Genomic DNA, 15,928 nt, shown 5'->3' with positions numbered 1-15,928 from the left:
AATCAATTCCTATAACCAATCTTACCTTTCATCAAACTTAAGATCCTAATTTATATATTTCTATACTCCCAAATATCCTTGTAGTCTTCAAATCATTATTCCTTACGTCTAATTCCCAAAAATTAATTCAACTAATAACCACGAATCATAAGTATTTTCTTAGAAAATCTACGTGTCCCAAAAGCATTCATAATAATTACGATTGAATTAAGGCCCCAAAAGTAGAACGTCATTACTAAAACCCAAAAATCAACATAATCCAATTCCACGACAAAACCAACATCCGTTGAAATCAAATAATTTCTTATTTCATATCATATCACGTATAAAAATTCTAGAGCATATAAATCATATATTATCATAAAACTATTAAACATGTGACGTAAACATATAATTCATATAATTATGTAGGTAACAACATACTGAATCACATAAAGCATGTAAAACTTACTACTTTGAGGCTTGACGACTGATCTTCCCGGCGCTGATGGTGGCACAACCCTTTACAGGACCTTGGCTCTGATACCAACTGAAACGTCATATCCTTTTTATTGTTTTAAAAGTACTAGAAATTTTTTTTTAAATATTCCGGCCAACTCACTTAATACATGAAAATATTTTGCCCTTTTTAACATAAAACCTCAATCAACTAGTATTTAAAAATTCGAGTGAAATAGTAGTAAAGTAAAATCGTCTACTGTTTTACCAATCCTAAAAAACCATAATTTGAAAAGTAAAGCTCATACTAAACCTCTCAAAATCTCTCAAAAACATAAGTAAATAGTCTTAAAATCTTTAAATAAAATCATAAAGCATAATGCGGAAAATGTAGCGCTGGTCCTCGGGTTGTGTGCGCCTTCAGTCCAGTCAAATCACTCATCAAGTCCACCCTCAATACCACCTGCATCCATCACACCTAGTGAGTCTAAAGACTCAACACATAATCTTTATAACGAGTAATACGTAATACAGTCAACATATAACGGTGAAAAATACTTGTACTTAAAATATCTTTTTCATGAAGATGCATAAACAAAAATATTTTCGTAAACATTTTCATGATGCATAAAACTTTAAACATAAACATTTTCATAAAATACTTTTTCATGACATGCAATCATAAACCTTAATTTTTTCCTTTTTCCTCAACATGACATGACATAAAACCTTTAACATGATCATGAACATTTCTTTTTTTTTTCCTTTGTTGAATTCAGATCGTTAATTGTGACTTTCCTCAACATGACATGACATGACGATGGATCCATCTACGTGAAACCTCAGCACTGGGCGGCGGGGGACACCAGCAACACTCTCACCGGTCAACTGGGCCCTGGCCTATCATGATCAAATAGAAATACGCTCGTCGGGGCTTCCTCTGGGGCCTTCTCCCATAAATGGGCTCCCTCTGGGGCCTTCTTCCCTCACGATATTCCCATTCTTACCTCAAACCTCATAACCTCATATTCGTAATAATAGAAACACGATCGTCGGGCTCCCACTAGGACCATAACCCTCACGACGTCGCCATTATTAACGAATTAGTCACAATCACTTCACTTCATTCAACATTTTTCATTCACATCACTTTATAAAAATCGTGAATAACATAACATTTTTCATTTTTGAAACCAAGCATGCAACCTGTATTTTAAATGTCTTCCCTCAATCATAAATATCAAATAGACATTTAAAAATCATAATTTAATCATGAACATTTCATAAACATTTAAAAATAATCATATTAACATAAAAACAGTATTTAGGGCACTGCCATGACCTTTACCAATATCCCGATGTAAAAAGACCGTTTTACCCCTGGACTCGACCTTTTACGTTTTCAACTTTTTTCTTGATTTCATGACTCTAACATGTCCCAAATAATTATTTAAGCTTACATGAATTTTTCCATAATTTTATTTGGCTTAAACTTAGACTTTTTCATTTATCTTTAATTAATTGTTTTAACGGTGTTTTAACCCCGAAAAATACCAAACTTTAATATAAAATTCCTAAATTCTAAATTTAGTCTTTTTATATTAGCGAAACTCGACCACCGTGAGCCGTTTTCCAAATTTTTCTTTATTTTAAAACCCTATGTGACACCTAAACTTCGACCCCGAGCCATCTCTTAATTTTATCGAGTTACCCTCGGACCATAACGAACCAGAACCTGCCCAACATGCTGGAGTACCCTACTGGACCTAGGAAACCCACGGAAACCTCACCCAAAGACAAAAACGAAGCACCCCAATTCACTCTTTTTCTCGCCGAGGACTCCCCTTATAGCTAGGACTCTTCTTGTGTGTCCAGGCTCCTACCCGTGAGCCCAGACCCTGAACCAGTCACTCACCCACCTTCCTAGGACTCTAGTGCAACGCCTGGACCCAGCCCTTGAACCACAGACCGAGCCTCCTTCCCTGCACTAGCGGCGCAACCCTACGCGCTGTGCTTGTATCTCACGGGTAGAGTCCTAGCATGGATAAGACTCCTTCCCCCGCCCCTAGCTCGAGTCCTAGCCTGGCTAGGACTCTGCCCTTGACCCTTATCAGCCCCTAACCAAGCCCTGAACCCAAACCAAGGCCAGCCCTCCCCCTTGTGCATGAAACCCGAGCCCTCCCCCTTGACAGCAACTCGCGGTTGCTTGTTCTTGTTTCTGCCGATTTTTGTGGTTTTTAGGGTGTGTTTTCGTGACTCTAAAACAGGTGTAAACCACTCTTGATCCTTCCTTATGTCATGGCAGCCCCTTAACCAAATAATATACAAGTTATTGTATTAAAAACTCATGTTTTCTCATTTATACATGCCATATACCGAAAATTCTGAAAAATATTTCATGTTCTTCATGCACACAATAATTCAATCAATAATATGATATGATGGATGAAAAAAGGAGATGTATGGCGTGCCTTTGCGTTATATACGCACGAAAAACCGTTGACGACGAAGAACAGAACACAACTTTGGCTTGTATTCTCTTCAACCCTACGAAAATCCTCTTTGGATGATATGTTTGTGTGCCGTGTGTGTGTAGGGTGGTGAGGAGTGAATTTTCAGATTTTTGAAAAGGTGTGGCCGATTTCCTTTGGTGCAAAAGTGTAGGGTTTTGGGTGGAGATTTGTATATTATATAGTAAATAAGGTTATTAACAAGTTTAGGCCTATTAAGCCAAGTTTAGGCCCATTAGTGCTAATTTAGGATCTAAATAAAATATTATCATAGCTTTGATTAAATAAATTTGTGAATTTATTAGCCGGGTTGTCAAAACGTTCGTATTTTTGTTGAAAAATCAACACCGATAAAATTTACGTCCCGGCGTATAAAATCACCTAAAAATCCCTTATTTTCAAAATAAGAAAACCAACACCCATATTTTAAATAATTAAAAACCATTATTTAATAAAAACATTTTCTATTTTTCAGCCATCGGTCTCCGTTCCTCGATCGCAACTCGAATAACCTTTTAAAAATAAAATTTAATGCAACCATGTAGAAAAATATTTTTTAAACATGCAAATATGCACAACATAATTAATTTAATGCAATTAAAACAATTAATTAAAATACAAGAGAATTTAATAAATCATATGCATGTGGTTCGCGTGAACCTTTAAATATTCGGGACGTTACACCAGTACTGTGGTTTAGTCTGATCAGGCGCATTTATGTATGGGTCACTTGTTTTGAAACATATCTCTACGCAAAATGATTATGTTTATGTATGTCCAAGTATGTACGATGCAAGTATGTTTATGTTAAGTTTTACGATATGATGGCACGTCTACGTTTATGTAAGTACGTTCATGTTCAAGTATGTACGTCCTACTTTAAAATGCATGTGGTTCTATTATGTATTATTTGTTATTCTCACTTTATACATGTTGAGTCTTTAGACTCACTAGACTTGAATGTTGCAGGTGAGGACGAGTACGAGGAGACGAGGGGTGGGGACCAACGAGCCGGCTCGGACTGTGCGGAGGCTAAACCCGAGGACCGCCTACGTTTTTAAGAACTTTATGCATGTTTCAAATACTATGATTTTATGAGACTATTTTACGTTGTTTAAACGAATATTTTTTGCAAACTTTGTTGGTAATTGTTTTTATTTCAATTATTTTTGGATGAGCAATTTATTTTTATCGCAATTTGGAAGATTTTTATTTATTTAAGAAAATTTTTATTTTTCCGCAAATTTCAATTATTTTTAAAGTACGGTACGTTACAATCGGTATCATAGCGGTGTTCTTGTAAATGGTTATGCCTACTGCCAGTTGCGAAAGGCTCACGAAGTCACACCTAAAGTCTTTAAGTTTCAAAGTTTGAAATTTTGTCAGGTATTAAGCATCAAGTCATGATTTCAGCATTTGCATGTTAAACTTCAAATTGCATCCATCTTATGATATAGATATTATGTTCATGCATGTAGGTTTACGTGTTGGGTAAATTTTGGAACTGTATGCCTCCTAGACGTATGATTGCACGTGGAGTAGGTGAAGAGAACATAGAGGCTCGGGAGGAGGAGAGGGGCACTTCTCCTCATCCACCGCCAGATATGCAAGTTCAGATGTTTGCAGGGATGACTCAATTTTTCGCACAGTTTGCGGGGAACAACGCTACCGTAGATACAGGTGCGAGGCCCAGACCAGAGGCTGTTTATGAGTGGTTCAGGAGGATGGACTTAAAAGAGTTCTCGAGGACTACTTACCCGATGGTAGTTGAGGGATGGATTAAGTCCATCGAGGTGATTTTCTCTTTCATGGAGCTGCAAGATGCAGACAGAATTAGATGTGTCACTTTCTTGCTGACAGGAGACGCCGGACTGTGGTGGGAGAGCGCATCTGTGTTGGTGAATTTGCAAACACTGACTTGAGATAGTTTCAAGGAGGTCTTCTACTCCAAGTACTTCACTGAAGAAGTACGATCCCGCCTAACTAGGGAGTTTATGACTTTGCGACAGGGAGACAGCAGCATCGTAGAGTTTTTCAGGAAATTTGATAGGGGGTGTCACTTTGTGTCCCTAATTGCAAATGATGCCCGAGAGAAGCTGAGGCACTTCATTGATTGGTTACGGCCATTCTTGCACCGTGATGTGAGAGTTGGTGGTCCTACCACCTATGCCATTGACGTGTTGAGAGCCCTGGTGGCGGAGCAGGACAAGAAGGACATTGAAAACGATAGGCAGGGAAAGAGGCCTTATCAAACACCTCAGCAACAGCAGCAACCTCAGTTTAAGAGGCCTTTCCAGGGACAGCAAGGGAATAGGCCGTTTCATGGACCCCCGAGAGGTAAGGGTCCTATTCCACAACAGAATGCTCCTCAGAGGCCAGAGTACCCAGTGTGTCCAAAGTTCAACTGTCAACACATGGGCCAGTGTTTATGGGGTTCTGGAAAATGCTTCAAGTGCAGAGACAGTGACCATATGCTGAAGGATTGCCCGCAGTGGAGGCAGCCTACCCAGGGGGAGAGTGTTCGCCATGAAGGCTGAGGAGGCGAACCCAGATACGACTCTTTTGACGGGTAAACTATATAATTCAGTACCGTATTTTTGCTATGCATGTTCCGAATTTGAGTTGGGATTATTAGTGTGCCAGTTAGTATTTTTAGTGACTTGTGTAGAGATTTTCTATTATGCTTGAGGGTAATATTAGTATTTTAGGATATAAATTTGGTGTGTTGTGCTAACGTCTCTCAAAAAATATTTCCATAAAGAGAGGAGCCACGAAGGCCTTGATAGATTTCGAGGCCACTCACTCTTTTATCTCGGAAACGTTTGGTAACCATTTGGACGTCAAGTCCATTGGACTCGACGTGAACTATTCAGTGACAGTCCCATCAGGGGAAGAGTTATCGGCTACTAGCGTGGTTAGAGACATCGATCTCGAACTGCAAGGTCACCTAGTGTATGTCGATCTGATTGTGTTGTCGTTGCCAGAGTTTGACATTATCTTGGGAATTGACTGGCTAAGGAAGAATAGAGTTCTTATTGACTTTCAAAAAAGATCAGTGTTGGTAAGACCATTGGGCATGGATCAGTTTCTCTTTGAGCCGAACAGATGGAGAAGTTTTCCACGCATGATCTCTTGCATGCAGGCACGGAGACTTATTCACAAGGGGTGTCAGGCTTTCTTGGCCAGTATTATTTACGCACCTGACGCACCCACTCCGTCAATATCTGATGTACCAGTAGTCAAAAATTTTCCCGACATTTTTCATGATGACGTCACAGGCCTTCCACCAGAGAGAGAGGTGGAGTTTGTATTGACCTTGTGCCAGGAACTGTGCCAATCTCTAAGGCACCGTACCGTTTAGCTCCAACTGAGATGTTAGAGCTAAAGCATCAAATTCAGGAGCTCTCAGACAAAGAATTCATCCGCCCTAGTTTCTCACCATGGGCCACACCAGTGCTCTTTGTAAAGAAGAAGGATGGGAGTATGAGGTTGTGTACCGATTATCGAGAACTGAACAAGATAACGATCAAGAACAAATACCCATTACCAAGGATCGAGGACCTATTCGATCAGTTGCAGGGAGCTACAGTGTTCTCTAAGATAGATCTACGATCTGCGTATCATCAACAAAAGGTGAAGGATGCAGATATTCATAAGACAGCCTTCAGAACCTGATATGGGCAATACGAGTTCTTGGTGATGCCGTTTGGACTGACTAATGCTCGAGCAATTTTTATGGACCTCATGAATCGAGTATTTCAGCCCTACCTAAATCAATTCGTCATAATATTTATTGAAGGCATTCTTATTTACTCGAAAAGCCATGAGGAGCACTGTCAACATTTGGGTACAGTTTTGCAGATCTTGCAGAGTCACAAGTTGTTTGAAAAATTCAGTAAGTGTGAATTCTAGTTGGAGAAAGTAGTATTTTTGGGTCATATAATGTCTAGTAGTGGTATTGAGGTTGATCTTGCTATAGTGGCAGCAGTAATGAATGGGTTGAGCCGAAGAACACGTAAGAGATCCGCAGTTGCCTAGGCTTGGCAGGCTGCTACAGGAAATTTATTCAGGGATTTTCCTCGCATGCAGTGCCACTCACTTCACTGACTAAGAAAAATGCTAAATTTGTATGGTGTGATTATTGCCAGAAGTGCTTCGAAACTTTGAAGCAAGCTTTTATCACAGCGCCAGTTTTAGCCACACCATCCGGTCAAGGGAATTTTGTGCTATACATCGATGCATCTAAGCTCGGTTTAGGCGCAGTGTTGATGCAGCATGGTTGGGTCATAGCTTATGCCTGCAGACAGTTGAAAGTGCATGAGAAGAATTATCCGACTCATGATCCCAAGTTGGCTGCCGTTGTCTTTGCATTGAAGATTTGGAGACATTACTTGTACGACGAGAAATGCCAAATATTTACGTATCACAAGAGTCTCAAGTATTTTTTCACATAGAAAGAGCTGAACATGAGACAAAGACGGTGGTTGGAATTGGTAAAAGACTACGATTGTAAAATTAGCTATCATCCTGGCAAAGCTAATGTTGTGGCAGATGCATTGAGCAGGAAAGTAGCAGTGGTAGCACAGTTGTCGGCGCATAAATCTCTTCAGTCAGAGATTCAGAGGTTTGGCCTAAAAGTTTATCCTAAGGGCAGAGCACCCAAGTTGTCTAACCTGATAGTTTAATCTTCTTTGATAGACCGAATCCGTAGAGGTCAACCTTCAGATGAATAGTTACAGAAATGAAGACTGAATAGTTACAGAAATGGAGACCGAAGGATGAGGCCAAGGGTAGTTTACTCTATACAATGTTTGATGGTATTGTGAAATACGAAGGGAGGATGTGGGTGTCCAGTTTTGATTCCATCAGAGAGGATATTTTGACAGAAGCACATGCATCTTCGTATTCTGTTCATCCAGGGGGTACCAAGCTGTATAAGGATTTGCAGATTCTGTATTGGTGGCCAGGTAGGAAGCGAGACATCCGTCGATTTGTATCTGAATGTCTCACTTGTCAGCAAGTGAAAGCAGATCATCAGAGACCAGCAGGTATGCTTAAGCCACTCCTTATTCCTGTCTGGAAATGGGAGAATATCACAATGGATTTCGTGGTTGGTTTGCCGAGGTCAGTCAGAGGATCCAATGTCATTTGGGTGATAATGGATCGACTTTTTAAGTCAGCACACTTCCTACCAATAAAGACGACTTTCTCCATGACACAGTATGCAGAGCTCTATATCAGGGAGATAGTCCGATTGCACGGGATCTCGGTTTCTATTGTGTCTGACAGAGACCCGAGGTTCACATCTTCCTTTTGGAAGAGCTTACATGCTGCCATGGGAATGAAGTTGCTATTCAGTACAGCATTCCACCCGCAGATAGTTAGCCAGTCTGAGCGAGTGTTTCAGAATTGGAAGATTTGTTTCGAGCCTGTGTGATCGATTTCCATGGGAATTAGTAATTGAAGCTATCTCTAGTGGAATTTACCTACAACAACAGTTTCCAATCATCGATAGGTATGACTCCCTACAAAGCATTGTATGGAAGGAAGTTCAGATCGTCGATTCATTGGGATGAAGTAGGTGAGGGATCAAAACTTGGCCCAGAGATTGTTTAGCAGACCGCAGATGTGGTGGTCAAGATCCGAGACAGGATGAAGACCACCCAGAGTCGCCAAAAGAGTTATGCTGACAAGAGAAGAATTTATCTTGAGTTTGCCGTGGGAGATCATGTATTCGTGAGAATAGCACCTTTGAAAGGTGTTATGAGGTTTGGAAAAAGAGGCAAGCTGAGTCCGATATTTATTGGACCATTTGAAATTTTTGGCAGAGTTGGGACATTTGCTTATCATGTAGCCCTACCTCTGAATCTCCATGCGGAGGAAGTATATAGAAAATCATTCGCATGTCTTGAGTTTTGAGCCGTTGCAGTTGGCTCCAGATCTGTCGTATGAGGAAATACCTGTCCAAATTCTAGACAGACAAGAGCGGAGTCTTCGGAACAAGGTGACCGAGTTTGTCAAAGTTTGTGACTGAATCAATCAGTGGAGGAGGCCACTTGGGAGGCGAAAGCAGACATGAGAAGCCGCTACCCAGAGTTGTTTGGTAAGATTTAATTTCGAGGATGAAATTTATTTAAGTGGGGGAGGAATTGTAGTGTCCAAAATCAGTGCACGTAAAACCCATGCAATTATTTAAATTGTTAAATTTTTTATTTAAGTTTAAAATAATTTTTAACGGTGCATGACTTACGATTTGCTTTATTTTAAATTATTTATATTTATTGATGCACGTTAAAATATTTTCTCGAGTTTTATGTTTCAGGCAAATTTCGATACCGGATCGGAAAAAGAGACTGACGACGAATTAGACAATTTACGAAAAATTTGGTATTTTATTTCAAGTCAATAAAATTAGTATTTTAAACGATTTAAGAAGTTTTAAGTTTTTTAAAGCTTAATTTAATTATTAGGTGATTTTTAAAATTTTAAAGTTTCAAAGTTATCACTTGAGTATTTTATTCTAAATTATGGGACTTTTAGTAAAGTTAATAGCGGGTTAATATTCTTAATTTGCAAGTTAATTACTAATTAAACCCTTAATACCCCACTAACCCACCAACCCATTAACACACACACACACATTACACTCACAAACACATGCACGTATACACACACACACACTTGGCCTTTGCACACACACACATCTCTTGCACCCTTTCATTTTTTTTTTTGGAGAGAATTTGGAGGGTTCGTAGGCTCGTTCTTCAGCAGCCCCATCTCCACCTTTCTCCTTTAAAATTTCAGCAACCACATGTTGATTTTAGTATAAAAATCATGACTCAAGTCGCCCGGATCGCTTCCCGCACCACGTCGCTTCGTTATTCACCGTATCGTGAGTTTAAAGATCAAAGGCATGTATATTCTTTCATTTTCGCATCGATCTTGTCATAGTAATTATTTTGATGTATATTGTATGAAAAACATGTGTAGGTTATGCAAAAGTTTGAGCAAAAATGTTTGAAATGATTTTGAATCAAAATTTTGGGTCTCAAAAATCGATTCTGCTGTCTTTTTGAATATTGTGAATTTTTTATCCATTTTATGGTAAAACCTTCAACATATAAAACTTATTCATTTTTCATACCTTCGATTTGACAGTAAATTTGTAATTTTTGGACAAGAAACGAGTGAGATATGGTCTTTTTCGTGTGACTGCTCAAGGAAAGTTTTTTTTTAGAATGCAGAATAGTTTTTTGCTGTCAATTCGAGTGCTGCGACTTTTTGAACGATTTTCTGGAAATTCTTGCAACATATGAATTGTAGTACGTCGTGTTATCTTGAATTTGACAGTACGTGAAACAACTCCATCTCATGACTTTTAAATTAGAAAGGAAAAATTTACACGGAAGCATTTGAAATTACACGGGAAAGAACAATAAACCATTTACATCCTAAACATTTTCAAAATCATCAACAACATATCCTTGGTTCATTAACAAAATACAAGATATTAAAATTTTTAATGTTTCACCATGCCAAAATTAAATCAAAATCCAACATAAATTTCCAATACCCCATAAATTCCAATATAAAAGTTTCATAACAAAAGTTCAAAAGTTTCCCTTCCATTGCTATATGACTTCTCCCTCCTCGGACAATCCGCATCAATCCTTTTTATCACCTGCATCACATGACATTAACTGAATGAGATAAAACTCAATAAGCAGAAAGCTGTACATAACAAGTACATATACATGGGCTTTGCTTGAAATATGGTTATAGCAATGGCAATGAACTATGAATAATACCATCTTCAATGAACAATAGATAACAAAGCAATATAGATGGTATTTCATGGCATGAATTAAAAGAAAGGAAATGATAATTCTGTGACCTGTGACCTGTGGAGAGTATCTCTTTGATATAAATATATATCAAAACTGTGAGAGATACTCATAATCATGTGATTGGCCAATGACATGCATGAATTAACTATCATTTCCTTGGCTTTGGTCATGGGAAATTTCATTGAGGCAATTTAACAAATACTTGGTAGGCAACAATAAAGTACTAGCTCCTTAACAATGAATTCAATGGTATTTTTGGCTCAATAAACAAATAACAATACATTCATCAATAAATTAACAATGCAATGAGCTAAACATCAATAAACATGGCTTATATACATATATATCATGTGAGCATTAAAAAGGAAGCTTCTACTTACAACTACAAGCACAATGGAGGCTAATGATGATCTTGAAGGAAATCCTACAACCAAATTACACAATATAACCAACAATCATCACCAATATTCCAATGAATCAATAAACACAACTTAACCCTTCAATAAAACCAACCCTTCTAAACTCCAAAATAATATAACCGTTACTTTGTAGTTTTAATTCTATGGTAGGAGCAACTAAGAAATCACTATAATCGTTGCACTTGGAGTAGAGAATTGGATAGAAGAAAATCTTGAGGGAAAAAGGTTTGAATCGATGGAAGAGAAAGGAGAAAGGTAGGAAATGTGTAGAAGAGTCTAGAGTAAAGTTTATAAGCCTCCAATTCCTTCAAAAACGTGTTTTCTATGCCCTAGACACGGACCCCCTGCCCCCATCCGTGTATAGGTCCGTGTACACACTGGAAATCACTCATTTTTCATAGCAAGACCCGGACCCCGTGTAGGGGTCCGTGTACCCTCTGTCCAAGGGACAAAACTGCACTTTTTCTTCCAAATTAGCCAAAGTGGTAAACATGAACGTTGTAGCCCTATGTATTTTCTTGCTTCTCCAATTGGCCTCATGTCATTTGAAATTCTGAGTAAAAATTTATGCTCATTCTCCCAACATGTGTCAGTGCAGGAACAACGAAACACGCGACACACTTCGGGCCACTTTTGGCTCGTTTTCCCTAATGATTTGAACAAAACTCAAAACATTAAAGTTATAGCATTATATCTTATCTTTCTAATGGAAGTGGCCTCAAATCAATTGGATCAATATACAAAATATTATGTAAATACCACAACTACTGCCACATTTTTCATACCGTTTCTGCATTTCCATTTCTTATTTGGCTTAAGATCAACTTTCTGTTCTACCCATTCACTTCCATAATCATCACCAACTATGAATATGATACCAAAACAATAACCATAAACAATGACCATACAATAGTCATTCCAATAAACATATATCCTAAACACCCAACCAAAAATAATATTATAAACAATAAAATGCTAAAAGGTTGGGATATTACAATCTCCCCTCCTTATAAAAATTTCGTCCCCGAAATTTGCTTACCGTCGAATAAACTTGGATAACGATGCTTCATCTCTTCTTCCGGTTCCCACGTGGCCTCTTCAATTACTTGATTCCTCCAAAGAACTTTGACAAGGCCAATTTCTTTGTTTCTCAACACTTTAACTTTGCGATCAAGAATTTGAATCGGCATTTTCTCGTAGCTTAGGTTAGGCAAAAGATCCAATGAATCATACCAAACGACATGAGATGGATTAGAAAGGTACTTACGTATCATAGAAACATGAAATACGTTGTGAACTCGATCCAAGTCCGGTGGCAATGCAAGACGATAGGCTCGGTCTCCAATCTTATCAAGAATCTCAAATGGCTCAATATATTGAGGACTTAACTTACCTTTCTAGCCAAATCGCATAACCCCCTTGAGAGGAGCTATCTTAATAAATACATGATCACCAACCTCGAATTCTAAAGGTCGTCGTCGAACATCGGCATAAATCTTCTGTCCAGAATGAGCGGTCCTCATTCTTTCTTGGATCAATGCCACAACATCTGCTGTTTGTTGAACCAACTCCTGGTCCAACATCTTCCTTTCACCTACCTCTTCCCAAAACAAAGGAGATCGGCACTTTCTTCCATATAAAGCTTCATAAGGTGCCATGCCTATAGAAGACTGGTAGCTGTTATTATACGTGAACTCCACCAAAGGCAACTTGGAATCCCAACTTCCTGGGAAGTCAATCGTACAAGCCCTTAGCATATCTTCAAGAATTTGGATAACCCTTTCTGATTGACCGTCGCTTTGAGAATGGTAGGCTGTACTAAAAGCCAATTTAGTTCTCAAGGCTCTATGCAAACTCTTCCAAAATTCTGATGTAAACCTTGGATCACGATCTGAAACTATCGATACCAGTATTCCATGAAGTCTCATAATTTCTTGAATATAAGCCTCAGCATATTGATTCATAGAATACGTCGTCTTGACAGGAAGAAAATGAGATGAGTTGGTTAATCGATCCACGATCACCCAAATAGAATTGAAGCTTTTCTGAGTTCTTGGCAAGCCAGTAACAAAATCCATGGTTATGTGCTCCCAATTACATTTCGGTATAGGAAAGGATTGCAACAATCCCGCTAGTCTCTGGTGATCAATCTTAACCTGTTGACAGGTTAGACATTAAGAAACAAATAACATGATATCTTTCTTCATGCCTGGCCACCAATAAAGACATCGAAGATCTTGATACATCTTTGTACTACAAGGATGTACAGAATATGGCGTTGTATGAGCTTCAAGAAGTACATCTTTTCGAATGCCATCACCCATAGGAACACATATCTTACCTCGAAAGGTCAATAAACCATCACGATTCAACCCAAACTTTGAAACTCCTGTCAGATCACTTTTTCTCTTCAACTCTAATAATTGAGTGTCCAGCTGTTGTTCCTTCAAAATTCAATCAAATAAGGTTGAGTGGAGAAACAGTGCAGATAATCGAGCAACTGTACCTGAAGATACCAAATTGATCTCATTTCTTTGCAAATCAAACAACAAAGGTTTAGAAATCATGGAACCCAATAATGAACTTGATTTGCGACTCAAAGCATCCGCAACCACATTAGCTTTACCAGGATGATAGCTAATGGTGCAATCATAATCCTTTACCAGTTCCAACCATCTCCGCTGCCGCATATTCAATTCCTTCTGCGAAAACAAATAACTCAAAATTTTGTGATCTGTAAATATTTCACATTTCTCACCATATAGATAGTGCCGCCAAATCTTTAAAGAAAAAACCGCCGCCGCCAACTCCAAGTCATGAGTGGGATAATTCTTCTCATAGTCCTTCAATTGACGAGAAGCATAGCTATCACTTTCCCACGCTGCATCAGTACTGCACCTAAGCCTTGCTTTGAAGCATCTGTATATACAACAAAATCTTGAGTACCACAAGGAAGTATTAATACAGGGGCAGACGTTAACTTATCTTTCAATGTTTGAAATGCTCGTTTACACTCAATGGTCCATTCGAACTTTGTTGCCTTACTTGTCAAACTCGTTAATGGCAAAGCTATCTTCGAAAAGTCCGCTATGAAACGTCTGTAATATCCTGCCAAACCAAGAAAACTTCTTACCTCTGAAACTGTCTTTGGAATGAACCATTGCTTTATGGACTCAACTTTGGATGGATCAACAGATATTCCTTCTTTCGAAACGATGTGGCCCAAAAATGCCACCTGCTCCAACCAGAACGCACATTTCTTTAACTTGGCATACAATGCTTATCCATCAACAGCTGCAACACAATCCTCAAATGCTCACGATGAAGTTCTCGTTTCTTTGAGTAGATCAAGATGTCATCAATAAAAACAATGACAAAAGTATCCAAATACGGCTTAAAGACACGATTCATCAAATCCATAAAAACTGAAGGAGCATTCGTTAGTCCAAACGACATCACCAAAAATTCATAATGGTCATACCTTGTTCTAAACGCAGTCTTTGGTATGTCCTCCTTTTTCACCTTTAATTGATGGTAACCTGACCGAAGGTCAATCTTCGAAAATATTGCTGCTCCTTACAATTGATCAAAGAGATCATCAATACGTGGCAAAGAATATTTGTTCTTCACTGTTACCTTGTTGAGTTCTCGGTAGTTAACACATAATCGCAATGATCCATCTTTCTTCATAACGAACAAAACTGGAGCTCCCCACAATGAGGAACTAGGTCGGATAAAACCTTTATCTAATAGCTCCTGCAATTGAGTCTTCAATTCTTTCATTTCAGTAGGAGCCATTCTGTATGGAGCCTTGGAAATTGGAGCTGTACCTGGAATTAAATCAATAACAAACTTCACCTCCCGATCAAGTGGTAATCCAAGCATATCATCAGCAAATACGTCAGGATAATCCTGAATCACATCAATATCATGTAATTGCAAATTACTTTCCTTTTGCACATCAACCACTGAAGCTAGAAAACCCATAAAACCTTTGTGCAACAACTTATTAGCTTGAAGGCAAGATATAATAGGAATACCCATCGAAAATCCTAGACCAACAAACACATCACTATCATGGTCATCGGCTAAAAACTTCACTGTCATGCCCACGCAATAAATTACCGCACAATACGCAGATAACCAATCCATCCCCAAAATAACATCAAATACAACCATTGGAATAACAATAAGATCAGCAAACAGTAATCTATTACCCACTTGTACAGGACATGCGTTGATAATATTAATGGAACAAATTTCATCACCAGAGGGCAACACAATATTGAAGTGTAATGGCATAACAGTAGGTTCAACAGATATAGAATGCATAAACACTTCAGACATAAAAGAATGGGTTGCACCAGTGTCAATCAATGTAATTGCTTCTTTGCCGTAGATTAAAATATTATATGATATCACAGAAGAATCAGGATTGACACTTTCCTTCGTCATAGCAAAAATTCAGCCTTGGAATTTTCCTTTGCCTGAGGAGAAGAGGATATTTCAGTGTCGTGTCCCCCATCTCCTTGCATCTAAAACATCGTCCACTACCCACCAAACACTCACCCTTGTGTGGCTTTCCACACTTAGGACATACCTGTCGTTCAGTATCAGAAGAAGGCATAGGAGGTTTAGAGCGTTGCTCTATCTTACCCTTACCTTTGTGGCCACCACGAACATTTGCACTTGCACCTTGTCCTCTAGCTTGGAA

At 38.6% G+C, this 15,928-nt stretch overlaps 1 protein-coding gene across 1 annotated transcript; it reads right to left on the bottom strand.

Annotated features, from left to right (window-relative positions):
* Positions 1 to 10,545: 10,545 nt before the first annotated feature.
* Positions 10,546 to 15,669, bottom strand: LOC142528379 (uncharacterized). The gene is made up of 9 exons (XM_075633422.1): positions 14,851 to 15,669; positions 14,348 to 14,449; positions 13,482 to 13,658; positions 13,313 to 13,370; positions 12,672 to 13,027; positions 12,254 to 12,560; positions 12,000 to 12,077; positions 11,176 to 11,219; positions 10,546 to 10,629 (listed from the first exon to the last, which is right to left on the bottom strand). The coding sequence occupies exons 1-9, from the start codon at positions 15,667 to 15,669 to the stop codon at positions 10,546 to 10,548; spliced, it is 2,025 nt and encodes a 674-aa protein (XP_075489537.1).
* Positions 15,670 to 15,928: the final 259 nt, after the last annotated feature.

Source organism: Primulina tabacum, chromosome 16, assembly GCF_025594145.1.
Source record: "Primulina tabacum isolate GXHZ01 chromosome 16, ASM2559414v2, whole genome shotgun sequence".
Taxonomy (NCBI): domain Eukaryota; kingdom Viridiplantae; phylum Streptophyta; class Magnoliopsida; order Lamiales; family Gesneriaceae; genus Primulina; species Primulina tabacum.
This window is presented reverse-complemented; position numbering and strand designations above follow the sequence as displayed.

Bases quoted from the DNA above. Each gene is read 5' to 3' on its own strand.
- LOC142528379 (XM_075633422.1), bottom strand. From the start codon at position 15,669: ATGACGAAGGAAAGTGTCAATCCTGATTCTTCTGTGATATCATATAAT. The intron at 13,659-14,347 runs GTAAGAAGTTTT...TGAATTTTGAAG, and splicing joins TTCCAAAGACAGTTTCAGAG to GAACAACAGCTGGACACTCA. The intron at 13,371-13,481 runs GTACATCCTTGT...ACCTGTCAACAG, and splicing joins CTCATACAACGCCATATTCT to GTTAAGATTGATCACCAGAG.